The 19,046-nt window shown below is 44.9% G+C and overlaps 1 protein-coding gene across 1 annotated transcript in view; it reads left to right on the top strand.

The window, feature by feature from the left end:
* MED13 (mediator complex subunit 13) overlaps positions 1 to 19,046 on the top strand; it is a 100,040-nt gene that overhangs the window by 42,441 nt on the left and 38,553 nt on the right. The window contains exons 6-8 of the mRNA XM_038759301.1: positions 1,029 to 1,223; positions 8,115 to 8,277; positions 8,532 to 8,642. Of these exons, the coding sequence (XP_038615229.1) occupies positions 1,029 to 1,223; positions 8,115 to 8,277; positions 8,532 to 8,642 (469 nt within the window). The remainder of the gene's footprint in view (positions 1 to 1,028; positions 1,224 to 8,114; positions 8,278 to 8,531; positions 8,643 to 19,046) is intronic.

Here is a 19,046-nt window from a genome sequence, read left to right as displayed (position 1 = left end):
AGTGATTCTGACCCTTAATCAGGGTCTCACATTAGAATACCTGCCAACCTGACTACGTCATGAAGAGTTGCTGAGAAAAGAAAAGCACAACTTAATTGTGTTGCAGAATTGATAGTGATCCCTGTGGAGCTGAGAGGAAGCCTGAAGTGGAGGTGGGAATGCAGAGGGGAATGTGCGTATGGCTCGATCCAATGTGTTATATACTTTTGGAGAACTATTATGTTTGAGAAGCCCTAGTTTCTACAGAAGTGGTTAGTCACCAAACTCGACTTTGGGAGATTCCATAACAGTAGGATCAATTAAAGTAGAACCACTTTAAAAAAACAGGTGGTAAAAGAAAGTGACTTTGAAACAGCCGTCTTGTCTAGAGGCAGTACCCAGCCATCAATTGGAAGAGATTTCGTATGCCAGCCAGGGTGGCACCTGAGTTTCTACTGAGGTGGCACAATCCCAGACAAATTATATGGTGACCTTGAGGTTAATAGGCACAATAGTGTGCTTTCACCTTAAAAATACCAGATTGGCACTTATGTAGTGTCCATGCCCTATTTTATAATTTTGAGTTTGTGCCTGCCTGTTTGTTGGTCTTTGGGGTTTGCCTAAGTGTAGCAAACACTTCAGTTCATCCCGTGACCTGGGATGAACTGAACTCTGGGACCTGGTTTAGAACCAGTGAAAAAATCTCTTCCACTTGAATAAGTTTTTCAGGGGAAGAGTGTGTATGATTATGATTTTGGTACTGTTGAAGCTTGTTCTAACGTGCCCAATGGATTGTTCATCTTTTCTGCAGCCCTACTAATAGTGCTGTGATCTTTAGATGGGGATGTAGAATGGATCTATCCCTTTGTGATAGTGCCTAGGGCGTTGCTTTTTAACATAAAAGCTGTTTCTTAAGGTTTGGTCTCATTTGTCCAACTTTCAGTTCCCAGACACACACAAATGAAAGCCGTCGTTTTTTTCGTAGGTGAAAAATAATTAAACCAATTGTCCTCTTTGAATATGACTTTGGTATTTTTTGTTTTCTGCAGCGGGTGTGCGGATGATCTACCCAGCATGCTTTGTTTTAGTTCCCCAGTCAGATATTCCTACTCCTAGCTCTGTTGGAGCACCTCACTGTTCAACTAATTGCTTGGGTGTCCACCAAGTGCCTGCTTCCTCGAGAGACCCTGCCATGTCTTCAGTAACTCTGACTCCACCGACATCCCCTGAAGAAGTCCAGTCAGGTATGGCAATAGCATGTTTTTTTAGTTCTTGATGCCTGTCATCACAAATCGTGAGAAATAACGTGGCATAGTGAGAAGCAGCGTGCGTAGCGGGTAGAGCACAGGCCCAGGAATCAGAAGGTCATTGGTTCTAATCCCGGCTCTGCCACTTGTATTCTGTGTGACCTTAGGTAAGTCACTTCACTTCTCTGGGCCTCAGTTACCTCAGTTGTAAAATGGGGATTGAGACTCTGAGCCCCAAGTGGGACAAGGCACTGGGTCCAACCTGATTTGCTTGTATCCACCCCGACACTTAGTACCGTGCCTGGCACATAGTAAGCATTTAACAAATTGAACAAATTATTAAATCTAATTGCTAAAATAGGATTAGGCAGTGTATGAAAGTTCAGTAGTTTAAAAGAATGCACTTGCAACTTTATTCCTGTCGAAACTAGCCAAGTGAAAATTAAGGAATGCATGTGCCTTTTAGATTTTCTTGGGGATGTATGCATTCTGTACAGTGTGATATAGTGGGAAGTACATGGGCCCATGAGTAAGAGGACCTGGTTCCATCACTTAGCTGCTGTGTTACCCTGGACAAGTCACGTAACTTTTCTGTGCCTCAGTTTATTTCTCTCCCAGATGACAGCTGTTGCCAGGTTTCTAGTGATCCTGAGTGTAGCACTTCTTCTCCCTCTTCTTTCAGCCCCTAAGGGTGGTAGGGGAGTTGGTGGAAAAACTGAAAGTCAGTCTGCTAGCCAAGTTTGGACACAGCATATTAACTCCATAAATGTAAATATTGATGGCTTGGTTCGATCCTTGCAAGTGAAACGTTAGTACTTAGCGTTAGTCTATAAAATAAGCTACTTAATACAAGACATGCCCTGTGCTGATTTGAGGGCCAGATGGATTTTTATAAAAATTACCTTCCTAAAAAAAAAAAACCCAAAACATGGCCACGGGGGGGTGAACTCTCCTTCTGCTATATTGAGAATTAAAGGGCAACTGTTATATGCATAAATATCTAGGCACTCTGTAATATTACAGTCTCATGTAATATTTTAGAGAAAGAACTCAAATAGAAGCTTATTGACTTACCACTGCAATTAGCTGGAATTTGCTAAGGTACCAGGTAATGTTTCTTTTATAAAACAAAACAAGTCTTGTTCTCTGCTCTGAGGAGAAGGAGAACTAGCTGCCACGAGTTTATGTGGAACTTTTTTCCGCAGGCTTATAAAGGAAGACTCATTCCATCCATTTGGGGTGAAGGGTCTTAAAACAGGTTTTCATACCTCGAGCATCCTCAAGGCGTAAAGCCAAGTTGTAGGCCTTCTGGGGATGCGGGCAAGCTGGTGGCTGTGTTCATAGGCAACCCTAATCTCTTCTGACAACACCCAAATGAGTTTTAGATGCCAGGTGGCTTGGAGCTGTAGAACAGGTGTCGGTGTCCTCAGAGCTGGAGCAGACAATTCCCACAGAGTTTAGGAGGGATGAAAGGAGGTTCTCCTTCATCCTAGTGTTGTGCTTCCAGGTGCTGGGAAAGGGCAGAGGGCGACACCCTCCTCTGCCACCAATCTCCTCACCGTACCTCGTTCTCGCCTGTCCCGCCATCAACCCCCGGCCCACATCATCCCCCAGGCCTGGAATGCCCTCCCTCTGCCCATCCGCCAAGCTAGCTCTCTTCCTCCCTTCAAGGCCCTACTGAGAGCTCACCTCCTCCAGGAGGCATTCCCAGACTGAGCCCCTTCCTTCCTCTCCCCCTCGTCCCCCTCTCCATCCCCCCATCTTACCTGCTTCCCTTCCCCACAGCACCTGTATATATGTTTGTACATATTTATTACTCTATTTTACTTGTACATATCTATTCTGTTTATTTTATTTTGTTAGTATGTTTGGTTTTGTTCTCTGTCTCCCCCTTTTAGACTGTGAGCCCACTGTTGGGTAGGGACTGTCTCTATATGTTGCCAACTTGTCCTTCCCAAGCGCTTAGTACAGTGCTTTGTACACAGTAAACGCTCAATAAATACGATTGGTTGATTGACACCCTGATATTTTGTAGGCTTGATCATCAATTTAGATCTTTTGGAGGTTTGGGAGAGAGAAGGAAATTTATATAAAACTTGGAGAATGAAGAAAGTTCTTAAATTTTAATTGTGTAAAATCTGAAACTAAGTGTGGTTAGCCCTTTTAACGTACAAATTACTTTTTAACAAATTAGACCATTGCTTTAATGCTTGATTCGTATGCTGCTTCTAGCTCAGGCTCCCTTGTTTTCATAGTCCCGTTCCTTGCCAACAGTTGGTTCTTTCTTTAGTGTTTCCCTAACTGGCGGTGAGCAGCCTCTGGCTCTGGGTTCCATGAGTGTAAATGTACCAAAATTGGTGATAGATCCCTCCAGCTCCAAGGATCTGACATTTAAAGAACCGCTTGCTCTGATTTTTAGAAATAAAGCTCTAGAAAACTGGCACAGAAGAACCTGTGAATCTAAGTTCCTGCACAGCAGTTAGAAGAATTGAAAAGAGGGAGGCCGGAACGGCACTAATTTGAACTCTAGATACGCCTGCGTGAATGTGTCGCTGAGAATCACTTCGTTTATGAAGTCGTTTTAGTGCACTCCTCGTGGCCCCTTGCCATTCGGAGGTAGTGGTGCTGTGACACCAGTGGTTAGGAAGTAAAGAGTTTGCACTGAGCCATCTACACTTTCCTACCTGGTGCCTCTAGGCCGAACTGAGTATGCCGTAAGATGGCCGGTAGCGAGAACAGGTGCACATCCGTGGTCGCGGGACTGAGGCAACCCCAATGGCAGCCGCCAGTAGTCATTTTTAATATTTTTAGCTGTATTTAGCTGTGGTTCTAGGTCTGTGAAAAATGATCAGAGATAGAAGAAACCCGTATATATATATGTGTATATATATATGTATATATATGTATATATATGTGTGTGTGTGTGTATATATATATGTATATATATATACATATATATGCGGATATATATATATATTTATATATATATATATATATATAAGTGATCAGAGATAGAAGAAACCCGTAAATATATATATGTTATTAGCTCTACATTTGGACACTACTGTTCCATGGAGGGCGGAGGGGCCAGGACATGGTGCCGGAGGCTGCGCCTCCGGACGAAGCCGGCCAGTGGGGTGTGGGCACTGCCGGCGGGGCTTTAGCCAGGGGTGGCAGAGGCAGGTGGCGGCCGTGGTTCAAACTTCCCTTCACCCCTGACCTGTTCCTGACTCAGGCACTCCTCCTCGCCATCGCTGAAGCCTGGCTTTCTCCCGAGGGGGCCTCATCTTCTTCTATTCCCCCAGGCTGACTGGGAAAGGAGGAGGTGTTGGCTTCCTTCTCACGTCCCAGTGCCGCTTTCGCACCATTCGCACCTCCCCCATCGCTTTCTTTCCATTCCTTTGAAGCCCATATCATCTGCCTCTACCACCCACTCCAGATTCTAGTAACTGTTATCTACCTCCACCCAGGTCCCATCTCCAACTTCTTTAACCATTCTGGTCCCTTTCTTACATTGCTTCTGTTTTCCATGCCCACAATGATCCTTGGGGACTTCAATATCCGCATAGATTTCCTGATGACCCTTCTGCTGCCCGCCTTCTATCACTCAACTCCACTGACCTCCTGCTCTACCCCACCTTGCCAGTTGACCAACTTGGCTATACACCCGAGCTCATCTCTCTAACCACTGCACAGTCTCTACCCTCACCAACTCTGAAATCGGTCTTTCTGACCACCACCTCCTCACTTTCCTCCTCTCCCAGACCCCTCCTCCCCACAAATCTGTACTGTTCCCCCACAGAGACCTCTGATCTTTTGGCCCCATCCAATTTCCTCAACTCATCATGCCCAAATAGAGATGATCAACTCTGCCTTCTTTACTGAACTCAACTCACTCGCTCCCCCGTCCCTTTGTTGATCTTGTACCATTAACTCGCAGCCCTGGATCACCTGCGCAATCCACTTCCTGCACTCTTTGTGCATGACCCACAGAGCACTGCTGGCGGAAATCTAAATATAAGGCTATCATCCTCTTCCAGTTTCTCCTTGCACGCTTTAACTCTGCCCTCTCTTCTGCCCAGCAAAACTGTTTCTCCACCCTTATTGACCCCCCAGTCCCATTGCCCTTGCCAGTTGATCCAGACATTTAACTTCCTCCTCAGGCCCCCTGTCCCTCCGCCTCCCCCATCCCTTGCCCCCAGTGAGCTGGCCACTTACATAATTAAGAAAATTGACATTATCCGGTGTGAGGTCTCTAAAATCGCCCCTCCTCAGTCCCTTCCGCTTTCTGCCCCCTCTTCGACTCTCCCATTCTTCCCAGCAGAATCTCCAGAGGAGATCTCCTGCCTCCTCTCAAAATCCACCCCCCTCCACCTACACATCCGACCCCATTCCTTCGCACCTTATTGAAACTCTTGCCCCTTCCCATTCATTCATTCATTAATCGTATTTGAGTGCTTACTGTGCGCAGAGCACTGTACTAAGCGCTTGGGAAGTACAAATTGGGCTCACAGTCTAGTTCCCTCCCTAACAGCCATCTCTAGTTGAAACTGTTGAGCGCTCATTATGTGCAGAGAACTGTATGAAGCACTTGGGAGAATACAGTACAAGTTGGTAGACACGTTTCCTGCCCACAATGAGTTTACAGTCTAGCGTGAATCAGGAGATGAAAGAATCAACAACACAGCTAGAGGTGTCTACCTCAGATATGGCTGAGCAATATTTGTAACAGAGCTAGATGTATGAAATGTCAGAGATACGGGAAATAACTATCTCAGTAGCTCTGCATTTTGTACCTGTATCTTGTTAATAGGAGGAAGGATGATAAATCAATGTGTAGGGAATAACTTCAGTTTCTCCCCACTGTCATCAAAATATATTATTATAAATATCTTACTGTTATCTTCAACCCCTCATTCTCCAGTGATTCACTCCCCTCTGCCTTTACACACGTTTGGGCTTCATGTAATCCTGGAAAAACCTTTGGTGGTTTGGCTTGGCATAGTGGAAAGAGCTTGGTCTGGAAGACAGGACCTGGGTTCTAATTCCACCTCCGCCACTTGTCTGCTAGGTGACCTTGGGCAAGTCACTTGACTTCTTCGTGCCGGAGTTACCGCACCTACAAAATGGGGATTACGACTGTGAGGCCCATGTGGGACATTGGCTGTGTTTGACCTAATTATCTTGTATCCACCCCAGCACTTAGTACGATGCCTGACACATAGTAAACGCTTGACAAATACCGCAGTTTTTTTATTTTTATCATCATTATTATAATTCCACTGCACCTTTCCCCCATTCCAGGCCACACTCATTGCTTGGGTATCCCAGTTCCATTCCCTTCCTCTGCACCCACCGCAGTCAGGTTTTCATGCCAAGAAGAACAGGCCCTCCAGTGACCTCTTTGTAGTCAAGTTTAATGGACTTTGCTCTGCCCTAATCCTCACTGCTCTCTTCACTACTGTTCACCATCTCTTACGAACTCTTTCCGACCTTGTTTTCATTGACAGGGAGCCTTCCCACTTCTCTGTGACTGCTCCTCAGTCTCATCGGTTGGCTCATCTTCCATTGCTCATCCCCAAGCGATGAGTGATCCACATGCTTCTGTTCTGAGTCTTGTTCTTCTTCCTTTACACTCACTCCCTCCGGGAGCTCATACCATGCCACTCCAACACTCACCTTAGCATTTTTATGTATATGTAACCATTCTTAGGAGTCTTGTGTATATCCATCTGTATACTTATTCGATTCACTCGTTCCCTTAACCATCTTTCCTTACTCTTGCTATTTCGATTTTATCTTTATCCTTCCTCCTGCTCCACTAATTGTAAATAATGCATGTTATATGTCTTTCTCAATATATTATAAGCCCCTTTAAGGCAGGCACCTTACCTCTCTTACCTCTCCGATACTCACCCAAGGGCTTGTAACAGGGCTCAGCATGATGACAATCTCTCCCTTCCCACAAGTAAAGAAGTAGCTTTGCCTAGTGGTTAGAACAGGGGCCTGGGAGGATCTGCGTTCTAATCCTGACTCTACTACTCATCTGCCTTGTGACCTTAAACAAGAAACTTAATTTCTCTGTGCCTGATAACTAATCAGTAAAATGGTGACTGTGAGCCTCTGTGGGACATAGTGTGTGTTCAACCTGATGATCTTGTATCTACCCGTAGCGCTTAGTACAATGCCTGGCATATAGTAAGCACTTAAATACAAAAAAATAAAAGTATTGCCAACACAAAGGCAGTATTGCAGAATATGTACCCTTGATCTGCTCACTAGTTTTATTTTTGGGTGGGTTAAGTAAATGCCTGTCTTGGGAATTTTAAGTGTTCAGAACCTAGTAGTGATTGAAAACAAGTTCATTATTGAACATCTATTCTGTAGAAACTTCCATACCAAATGTTTATTAAGTTTTGAAGTTAAAACATAGTTTGACCAAATAGCTAGGGAAACTTTAATATATGTAGCAATTAGGGGAACTGTGTATTTTGAAGAACTAAAAGCATTTTGTAGTCTATTCAATCTCTGACAGTACCTTTGTGGACTGCGTAAGAATAGGTGGAAAGTCCATTTTTGCATCTGGAAAAACAAGTCGCGAGAAGTAATTTATTCAAGGTTCTATAATCGATTGCAGAGCTGAAACTTGGGCTTAGGTTTCCCAACTGCCAAGTCAGTTCAATTCAGAAGTTTTTTTCACTAGATCATGCTGCTTTGGGATAGTTAATGGACAAATTAATTGTCACATACTCCTTATTCATGTGTAAGTTCCTCTGGGGCAAGGACCATGTGCATTTGTCTTTCCTCCTGTAGTAGGGGCTCATTAAGTGCTGTTGAATAAATGAATGAATTAATTCCCAACAATTTTTCTTTTTTTTCCTCTCTCAGTTGATGCTCAATCTGCCCAGAAATGGGCGAAATTTTCATCTGCTTCTGATGCATTCAGCTCAGATAGTACTAGCCACCATGGTGGAAAAATTCCCAGAAAACTTGCCAACCAGGTGGTGGATAGGGTTTGGCAAGAATGCAATATGAACAGAGCACAGAACAAGTACGTATCTTTCTCACATTCAAAAGTCCGATATTGTTTGAAAATGCTTTGTGGTCCAGACCATTTTAAGTGTACTATATAGCCCCTCTTTTTTTTATAAAGACATGAGTTATTGTTTCAGAGCATTGTGATTGTTGTCCTTTCCAGCACATTCTTTTTGGTATTCTTATAATTTTATCTTTAGAGTAGTGCTTAGTTCGCACAGTAAAGAATGTTGGAATAAATTTTTAAAAAGTCTCCATCTCAAATCCTAGGAGGAAGTATTCTGCGTCATCGAGTGGTTTATGTGAAGAAGAGACAGCTGACAAAGTAGCATCCTGGGATTTTGTTGAAGCCACACAGAGGACGAATTGCAACTGTTCAAGGTAGAGTTGCAGATGTTAATGATTCTTAGAGAGGTCTTTTTACATTGTATCTGTTATGGACTAACTGCTTACTGGGACTAAATCAGGTGAGCTCTCCCAGAAACATAAGTGACACTGTTTTTGGTGGGGGTGGAAACGGGTGACAATCTTCCCATTATTCCTAGTGTTTCGTTTAAGAGTTGTGTTGAGTCTTTCAAATATAGTTTAAATTATGTTTATTTTGGAGGTGGACACTAACAGAGGAGAAAATTATGGTCTCAATTATATGGGGGAAGAGGTGCTGAAACTAGTCTGACTACTTCATTTTCCTGCCCTGGTATGGTGAAGTTCCCAGATCTGATGTTGAACCTGCCAAAATCCACAAGCAGGGAGGGAAGGAAACCCAAAGTAGGTGCCCTGCCAGGCTCTTCCTCAATATACGGAATACCAAGGGCATGCCACAGGATTTCAAATATGTCCCCTTCAGGAAGGAAGGGGAGATGCCTGACTTACAGAAAAGGGTCATGGAATCTCACTTATTTCCACTGCTGACAGGGTCCTGTCCAGAAAGACTGGATTCTAAGACTATAGTTAGCTATGTGGTGTCGGAATTGTGATATTACCTTTAACTACATTTGGCCCCAGTGGACATGATCTTTGCTCCCGAGTTACTGTAGAAATTCAGGGATGAAAATCAAGAGCACTATCTAGTTTTTGTAGACATCATTAAAAAACAGCTGCCAGAATCCTGGTCTGCTGATGAGTTGTCAACCCTGTTTCAGGGATGACTGTTGTTGAGAAGTTCACCAAGACCTTATGGCATCTCCATGATTTTTCACACTAAATTTGATAGAACTGAAGTGGCCTGGCTTCGTCCCGTTTCTTTTCATCAGAGGAGCAAAGCAGAATTATTCAGTAGGTCCAGCCTTGTTGTATCTGGCCTATGCAGCTGTGACTGAAGACAAAACTAGGGACCAGGATGCTGGATTTTTAGTACAATTCCTGTTCTCTGAGAGACTCTTCTGACTCATCAGGCCAAGAGCAACATTAAAAAAAACAACCCCTTGGAAATTATTCATAGAGGAGGCGCTGATTATAGAATACATGTTAATAATTATGAACTACTTGTTCGTAATGTGGTATAGACTCACAATTAACCTGATGAAGAATGAGGTTACGTTCCAGGCCACACCCTTAAGCCGTACAAAGATCTCCTTTGGCAGTGAAGCCGAAAGCTGTCAATGCTAGATCAAAGCTATCAAAGGGCAGCCAACAAGACTGCTCTTAGTCCAGTGACCCATGGAGGGACAAAAGTAGGAAATGGAATCAAAACATAAATGAGAACAGAAGAAACATTTTCAAGATCCAGGGAATCCCAATCCCAGCCTCTATGGCTTGATTGAAGACATCTCCGAGAGCGTAGTAAGTTGAACAGCCGCAAAAAGAATGTCTCCCTTAGAACAAAGTTTTGATGAAACCGCATGACCTAGTGGATGTGCTCGGGCCCGAGAGTCAGAAGGGCCTGGGTTCTAATCCAGGCTTGTCTGCCTTGTGACCTTGGGTAAGTCACTTGACTCTCTGTGTCTGTTACCACCTCTTGAAATGTGGATTAAAGATTGTGAGCCCCATCTGGTACATGGATTGTGTCCAACCTGATTAGCTTGTATCTATCCCAGAGCTTAGAACATTGCCTGGCATATAGGAATCACTTAACACATACCATTAAAAACAAAAAACAAAACCAAAGACTGTGACAACAAGAGGCAGATTCAAAACACCTGTCCCCTTTCTAGGCTGTGCTCTCTACTACCTGCAGTTCTAAGCATCTTTACCACCACGTGATGTAAAAATAATAGATTTTTAGCCGTTCTCCTTACTGACAAAATTTCATTCATGCTTCTGCTGTCTTCAAAAATCTGATGTAGTGATATTTTCACAAAGATCTCTCTTATGAGCTGTTATCCCCCTATGTGCACACTATAGCCACTCACAAGCTATTCATGCAAGTGGTTTCATAACCCAACATAAAGATGTTTCTAGTGTCATTCCATTTAAAAATGCTTACTAGTTTTGCAGTGTGGTGTCTGGTGTCTTTCTTCTGATCCTGTGGCGTGCTGTATCCAAAGAGACTTGTATTATATTATCAATAGTCCTCAGTTCCCTAATATGCTAGCCAAAACATAGTGAAAGCGTGCTTTATGGCAGAATTAATCGTATGCCTCTCCTTGTAATTCTTCATCTGTAAGATGTTCCTGATTGTGGGGCAACAGTAAGAGGAACTGTTGGCTAACTCCACACCTTGATTTCCTACTCTTTCCCCTAAACAAGCTGCAACACAGACCCTGGTTTCTTCCCCCGATGAAACCAAATCCTTGACATTACCCGAAAGTAGTCTTCCCGGTTTTTCTTCCCCAAACTGCATGATGACAGCAGAGAAGCAATGCTGCGAGTCCCTGGTGCCTGGAAGACCATAATCAATCAGTCAATGGTATTTGAGACATCCTATGTGCAGAGCACTGTACTAAGCACTTGGGAGAGTACATTACAGTAGAATTAGTAGACCCATTCCCTGTCCATAACAAGCTTACAGTCTAGACGGGGAGACAAACCTTAATGTGAATAAATAATTCGTTATATATAATTTAAACATACATACACAAATGCTGTGTGGGGTTGGGACAAATAGCAAGTGTCCACAGATCATCTTAAGCTACAGCCTGGACATTACAGAACTCCTGTCAAGAAAGGCAACTCTTCATATCATTTAGTTCCCATTCCATGGGCCAACTGTTTTCCAAATGGCAGAATTTAATAGCAACTGGTAGCCATCTAGACCTAACCAGCATCTGATGACCGGCACGGCAACGGTTCATTCTTGTTAGGTCAAGGGAGGAGGCCTTCGTGGCCACCAAATCTTTGTAATGTAAGATAAATGACATGTGCAAGGCAGCAAGCAAGTTTATATTGTGGATGTTCCAAGTTTCCAAGCAAGACACCTGTCCTTGTTCCAGGAATTGCTTCAGTAACCTCCCCCCCGCCAAACCAGGAAACAGCTATAGACCATAGACTACCTAATTGATAAGACCTATCAGAGAAATAGAACTTATTCACCTGAAAATTATATTTTCCCAAAGTCAAGTGCCAATCAAAGGTCATTAGCCTTCTCCCTAAGCAAGACCAGTGTCTGTACATATGAATACACTGTAAATATGGTTAACAGGTAAATTGTATTTCACCTACTTCCTGCTTGATGAAGAAACCTGGAGAGGATCTTGGAAATCCTATGGAAATGGGGCTCAGATTTCCTGGCTGGCTAGCCGTGGAATCCTGCCCAACAGCTTCAATTCGCCAGACAACTTTTAAAGGGGTGGTTTTTTGCTTCGATACACTTCTCATTTATAAGTGTTTGTTAAGTAACCCATTTCTCAAACCAAAAGTGTAGTGAGGATCTAGATTTTTTACATGTTTAACTCACATTAGATGATATTCATTCATTCATTCAATCGTATTTATTGAGCACTTACTGTGTGCGGAGCACTGTACTAAGGGCTTGGGAAGTACAATTTGACAACATATAGAGACGATCCCTACCCAACAGCGGGCTCACAGTCTAGAAAAGGGAGACAGACAATAAAACAAAACATATTAACAAAGTAAAATAAATAGAATAGTAAATATGTACAAGTAAAATAAGTAGAGTAATAAATCTGTACAAACATATATACAGGTGCTGTGGGGAGGGGAAGGAGGTAGGGTGGGGGGGATGAGGAGGGGGAGAGGAAGGAGGGGGCTCAGTCTGGGAAGGCCTCCTGGAGGAGGTGAGCTCTCAGTAGGGCTTTGAAGGGAGGAAGATGTGCGGAGGGAGGGCATTCCAGGCCAGGGGGAGGACGTGGGCCAGGGGTCAGCGGTGGGACAGGCGAGAACGAGGCACAGTGAGGAGGTTAGCCGCAGAGGAGTGGAGGATGTGGGCTGGGCTGTAGAAGGAAAGAAGGGAGGTGAGGTAGGGGGTGAGGTGATGGACAGCCTTGAAGCCAAGAGTGAGGAGTTTTTGCCTGATTTGTAGGTTGATTGGTAGCCACTGGAGATTTTTGAGGAGGGGAGTAACATGCCCAGAGCGTTTCTGCACAAAGATGATCCGGGCAGCAGCGTGAAGTATAGATTGAAGTGGGGAGAGACACTCATTCATTCATTCAATCGTATTTATTGAGCTCTTACTGTGTGCAGAGCACAGTACTAAGCGCTTGGAAAGTACAGTTCGGCAACAGGGATAGTCCTTACCCAACAACGGGCTCACAGTCTAGAAGGGGGAGACAGACAACAAAACAAGTAGACAGGTGCATCATCATACTAATTCCCCTTTTAGTTATGCTTTTTAGTAGCAACATTGACTTGTAATGTTAACAGGAACAAATCTCATTGGGATCTAAGTCTTTTGAAACTCAAAGTCATTCTTTTTTTCGTAGAATTTCATAGTTTTTCAGTCTAAATTTTGTATCAAAGGGCAGTTCAATCTGAGCATATACAGGGCCTTAATTACATCCAAACTATCATTTTTACACCTAGCTGGAACCTATTTCCAATAGCCTCTAGGGTAGGGAGCGGAGGATAGACTGTGGTGCTGGAGCAGGTGAGTTGACACTAGGCTCCTAACTATTTTTAAACAAAGAGCTCAGGAATAGGATAGGTTACCTGCCCCCCTGCCTTTAGGCCTTACTCAACCCAGTTCCATAATTCCCTGGGCTAAAAATATTCACTGGGATTTTGGAATTGGTTCAGGCCTGGAGATTTCAAAGTTGTGTCAGTTGGTCCTGATGGAAAGCTTTTTCTTGATGTTTTATGAAGGCAGATGGGTCAGGCATTTGGGGGCTCAGGCTGTCCGCAACATTTACTTTGTACACTGGACCCGTACTTGAGGTTGGAATGGAAAAACAAGACCAGGTCCCCGCCCATGAATAAGTACATGCACACAGACAGTAGATTTAGACATTCCAACTCCTTACTCCCCTTCAAGTATATGCACATTGCTGCTGCTCCTATCAAACAACACATTAGCTAGCCTAATATTGATTGACACCGAAAATACTAAAGAGTTCCAGTAGATAAACCCCAGAGCAAATGACTTTAGAAGAGCAAAGGACCTAGAAGTGAGTCTGGGGAATGATCTTGGTAATTTATTTGACTCCATGATGTGTCCTTTGTAGAAGGAGGCTGGCAATCACTACTAGACACCCTCTGGTTACATCTTTGAGAGGCTGCCACCTCCCAAGACCTGTAGGTGCTTCTGTTTCTCGTCCTTTGTGGCTCTCAGGCCCTGCTAGCTTGGGTCTACTACGCTCACTGTCTTTGCTACAGCAGCACCTCTCATTCAGACTTAGGGCTCTCTTCTTTGGGCACACACACTTCCAAGAATTCTGCCAGCCAGTTCTCTACCATGGCAAGCCAGCTGTACCAATCAATCAATCAATCAGTCATATTTATTGAGCACTTACTGTGTGCAGAGCACTGTACTAAGCACTTGGGAAGTACAAGTTGGCAAAATATAGAGACAGTCCCTACCCAACAGTGGGCTCACAGTCTAAAAGGTGGGCTCACAGTCTAAAAGGTACCATGTACCCCGGCATTCTTTTCTCCTTGCCATCTTTTCCCCCTTAGCTAAATTCAGCCTCTGTGGAGAGTATGGATTGGCACCTTCTACTGCCGCAATCCCCAATTAAGACATTTATAGAGAATTTCACACGATGAATGCCTTTTCCATCCATCCAAAAGAATATCCACAATACTTGCTGGACGCCTCCCCCGACCTCTCCCCTTCCTTCCTTCAGGGGCGGTTCTTAAAGCTGTGCACGATTTCCTTGAGGGTTCGGCTGAGGCCTGCTATTCTTAGTTTAGGGCAGTTAAGGATGTGGTTACTACTACTTCCAGGGTCATGGCCATTATAATTAACTCTTGGCTCTCTGCCTGGCTGGGATTAACTAACTTGTACACAAAGCAGCTGGAAAAATCTTAATTTAATAGTCTTGATGTTTTCAGGGATGCAATCAGTCAGATCCTTCCCTGGGGATCCTGGAGGAGGGCTTCTGGCTGGTCCCTCAGTTCTGGTAAGGGGGCTGTTACTGTAACACCTCCAAAATTGCTAGCGTTCAACAACCAGTCTGTGTGGCTGGCTATTTTAGAGTGACAGAGGGTAGGGCCAACAGGACACCCAGCAATTCTTGAAGAAACCAGCCTTGTTTCTGGTTTGGGGCCTACCTGGTGGGGGGACTGGCATCAGGAGCAAATGTTTGCACCAACTCCTGGAGTTCCATTTTTCTCAGTTCTAGCTTCAAATGGAAAGGCAATATGGGCCATGCTGAGTTTAGAGAAGCAAGAGCTTATATTTTCTTCCTTTCCTCCTATCCCCCTCCTCCCTCGTCTCCCTCCCGAAACGTTTGGCTGGATTATCTTTGTCCAGAAACGCTCTGGGCATATTACTCCCCTCCTCAAAAACCTCCAATGGCTACCAATCAATCCGCGCATCAGGCAGAAACTCCTCACCCTGGGCTTCAAGGCTGTCCATCACCTCGCCCCCTCCTACCTCACCTCCCTTCTCTCCTTCTACTGCCCAGCCCACACCCTCCGCTCCTCCGCCGCTAATCTCCTCACCGTACCTCGCTCTCGCCTGTCCCGCCATCGACCCCCGGCCCACGTCATCCCCCGGGCCTGGCATGGCCTCCCTCTGCCCCTCCGCCAAGCTAGCTCTCTTCCTCCCTTCAAGGCCCTGCTGAGAGCTCACCTCCTCCAGGAGGCCTTCCCAGACTGAGCCCCTTCCTTCCTCTCCCCCTCGTCCTCCTCTCCATCCCCCCGTCTTACCTCCTTCCCTTCCCCACAGCACCTGTATATATGTATATATGGTTGTACATATTTATTACTCTATTTATTTTACTTGTACATATCTATCCTATTTTGTTAGTATGTTTGGTCTTGTTCTCTGTCTCCCCCTTTTAGACTGTGAGCCCACTGTTGGATAGGGACTGTCTCTATATGTTGCCAATTTGTACTTCCCAAGTGCTTAGTACAGTGCTCTGCACATAGTAAGCGCTCAATAAATACGATTGATGATGATGATGATGCTGTAGGAGCCCCATTGGGACTTCAAATAATTGAATTTGTGCATAGCCCAGAGATTCGCAGTCCCCCCTTCACTACCCCCCTGCCCCGACCACCACATTGCCTCAGGAGAGTAGCTATGCTTCCTTACCCGGATGAACCTAACCTCTAAGTCTCCAAACATTGTCAATTTCTCCATTTCTGGATCGCCAGTTGTCACCTTTTGTACCCTTTCTTTCAAACACACATTCTCCCCCAAAATGTTCTCAAGAGTCCTCAGGGGCCCCTGAATTTCAGTTTAAAAAGCAGGGGCTACTCATCTGGATGATTGGCTAATCTGGTATGCCCCTTCTTTCAACAGCCGTACAGGAATTGGAGGACATTGGATTAATGGAAAGAGCACGGGCTTGGGAGCCAGAGGTCATGGGTTCTAATCCTGCCTCTGCCACTTATCAGCTGTGTGACCATGGGCCAGTCTCTTAACTTCTCTGTGCCTCAGATACCTCATCTGTAAAATGGGGATGAAGACTGTGAGCCCCATGTGGGACACGGACTACGTCCAACTTGATTAGCTTATTATCTATATTAGCTTATATCTTGATTAGCTTGAAGGTGGACATAAACATTCAAGTGGGAGAGGTGGAGGTTGGATTGCTGTACTTTGGGGTCCTGGCAACTAGTTAGGGAAGGCTTAATTAGAGCAGGTGGCATTTCATATATGTTGCCAATTTGTACTTCCCAAGCGCTTAGTACAGTGCTCTGCGCATAGTAAGCGCTCAATAAATGCGATTGATGATGATGATGATTTCAAGAGGGTTTTCAACATGGGAAGAACTCTTGTCTTGAGTTTGGGGCAGAGAGGGGATTCCAAGCCTAGGGAACAATGGGAGCGAGGAGACTGAGGCAAGAGAGAGAAGCAACACGGCCTAATGGGTAGAGCACATCCCGGCTCCGTCACTGATCTCCTGCGTGACCTTGGGCAAGTCACCCAGCTTCTGGGCCTCAGTTACTTCATCTGTAAAATGGGGATTAAGACTGTGAGCCCCATGTGGGACACGGACTACGTCCAACTTGATTAGCTTATATGTACCCCAGCTCTTAGTATAGTCCCTGGCACATTGTAACACCTAACAAATACCATAAAAAAAAAAAAAGCAAGGTTCAGTTAGGTTCATTTGAAAGGAACAAAGAGAGGGAACTGTGACATAATGGCTGAAGAGAGGTGATATGTAAGTCATTTCACAAGATTCTTATCGTGCAAGGCGCTTCTGATAACCCCTCACCCTAAGGACCTGAAGGTTTAGGGAACAAGGTGAAATTCTTTCACACTTACCCCGCTCTACCTTCTTCAAGGCGCTTCTGATAACCCCTCACCCTAAGGACCTGAAGGTTTAGGGAACAAGGTGAAATTCTTTCACACTTACCCCGCTCTACCTTCTTCAAGGTGTAGCAGCACATAAATATCTGGGAGACAGGAGTGGTGCTGGAGGTTACGCTGTCTTGTCCCTGAAAAACCAAAACAAGACCGCCGTGGATCTAGACTGTAGTGTCATTACTAAGCAAACACGGAGGCGTCCCCTCCATAGCTCTTCGTTTATTTTACTGTTTGAACATTGTGTATAGCGACAGCTGTTGTGGCCAATATGGTTAGCTCCCCTCGGCCCCTCCACACCTCCCAGTCCCTCCCACGAAGTGGGAGGGAAAGGATGTCCATTTCCCCAGCAAAAGTTTTTGCCCTGGCCTGTCCTAGTCTCCATTTCCAAATCTTAGCCTGGAAAAGGATAAAACAAGGGCAAAAAAAAGCAGCAGCATTGAGGACTCAACGTGGGTAGTCATGGTGAGAGGCAGAAATGGCGGGGAGGGCCGTAAACAGCCGCAGTAATGACCCCTGGGGTTACTGGTCGAGATGGCAGATTGCTCTTGGGGCTTTAAACGACCAGAGTGAGAATTCTCATGGGTTTCTGGTGGGGGGAGAATTTGAATAGCAACAAGAATATGAATGGCATCGGCAGGCCACATAGCCTAAGGTGGGTTTACTGGAGTATGAGGGGAGAGAAAGGGGGAATCCGAATTCAAGGTGGTCGTTGACAGCCGGGAAAACGGAAATGGAATGGTGCATAGGTAGGAGGGGCTTGGGGGGGAATTGACTTCCCTATGTTGATTGGATGTAACATCATCATCATCATCAATCATATTTATTGAGCGCTTACTATGTGCAGAGCACTGTACTAAGAGCTTGGGAAGTACAGATTGGCAACATATAGAGACAGTCCCTACCCAACAGTGGGCTCACAGTCTAAAAGACTGTAACAGTGTAACAATGTAACAGTGAGTGGAGCTTACAGATTCTGTCATTAGTGATTGACATAGCTCCAAATTTTACATATTGGAGGTCATTTGGAACTCCCAAACCTACCTTCACACACTGGATATCAGGAGAGAAGTCCTTTCCAATCTAGAGTGTTCCAGATTATTTAGGGTGAATCAGTAGCTTGAGGTTCTTCAAAGGTGAAAAAGGAAATGCCTGTTGAATAGTTGGGATTCCACTCTGGACTCATTCTAGTAAAGCTTGAGATCTTCCGCCTCTTCCCACGTTTCTCGGGAAACCAGACTTTCTCCCCTCTGTTTCCCTCCGGAGCGTTCTAGGAAAATCGCAGTCTTGCCTCAAGTAGGTTAACTGGGCTTGTGTTAGTGAGTGGAGTTGTGTTCTCTCAACACCCATCCATTGGAATGCCTACAAATATTCCCTTTCCCTTAGAAGCCTGCAGGACTCCAGCCCTCCTGCATCTGTGCCAGACCCTTTTATTCAACTCATTGTCCCATGAGCTACATGGGGCTCACAGTTTTAATCCCCATTTTACAGACAAGGTACCTGAGGCACAGAAAAGGCTTGCCCAAGGGACCACCGCAGACAGGCAGTGACGCTGGGATTGGAATCCAGGTCATCATCATCATCATCAATCGTATTTATTGAGCGCTTACTATGTGCAGAGCACTGTACTAAGCGCTTGGGAAGTACAAATTGGCAACATATATAGGTCCTTTTGACTCCGAGACCCGTGCTCTATTCCACTAGGCCATGCTTCTTCTCGTTCATGCAGCTGGCTGACTGACTAATGGTGGTATTTCTTAAGTGCTTACTATGTGCCAGGCACTGTTCTAAGCGTTGGGGTGGATACAAGCAAAGTGAGTTGGACACAGTCCCTGTCCCACATGGGGCTCACAGTCTCAGCCCCCATTTTACAGATGAAGTAACCGAGGCACCTCGTCCCCCTGTCCATCCCCCCATCTTACCTCCTTCCCTTCCCCACAGCACCTGTATATATGTTTGTACATATT

Source organism: Tachyglossus aculeatus, chromosome 17 (assembly GCF_015852505.1).
Source record: "Tachyglossus aculeatus isolate mTacAcu1 chromosome 17, mTacAcu1.pri, whole genome shotgun sequence".
Classification (NCBI taxonomy): domain Eukaryota; kingdom Metazoa; phylum Chordata; class Mammalia; order Monotremata; family Tachyglossidae; genus Tachyglossus; species Tachyglossus aculeatus.
This window is presented reverse-complemented; position numbering and strand designations above follow the sequence as displayed.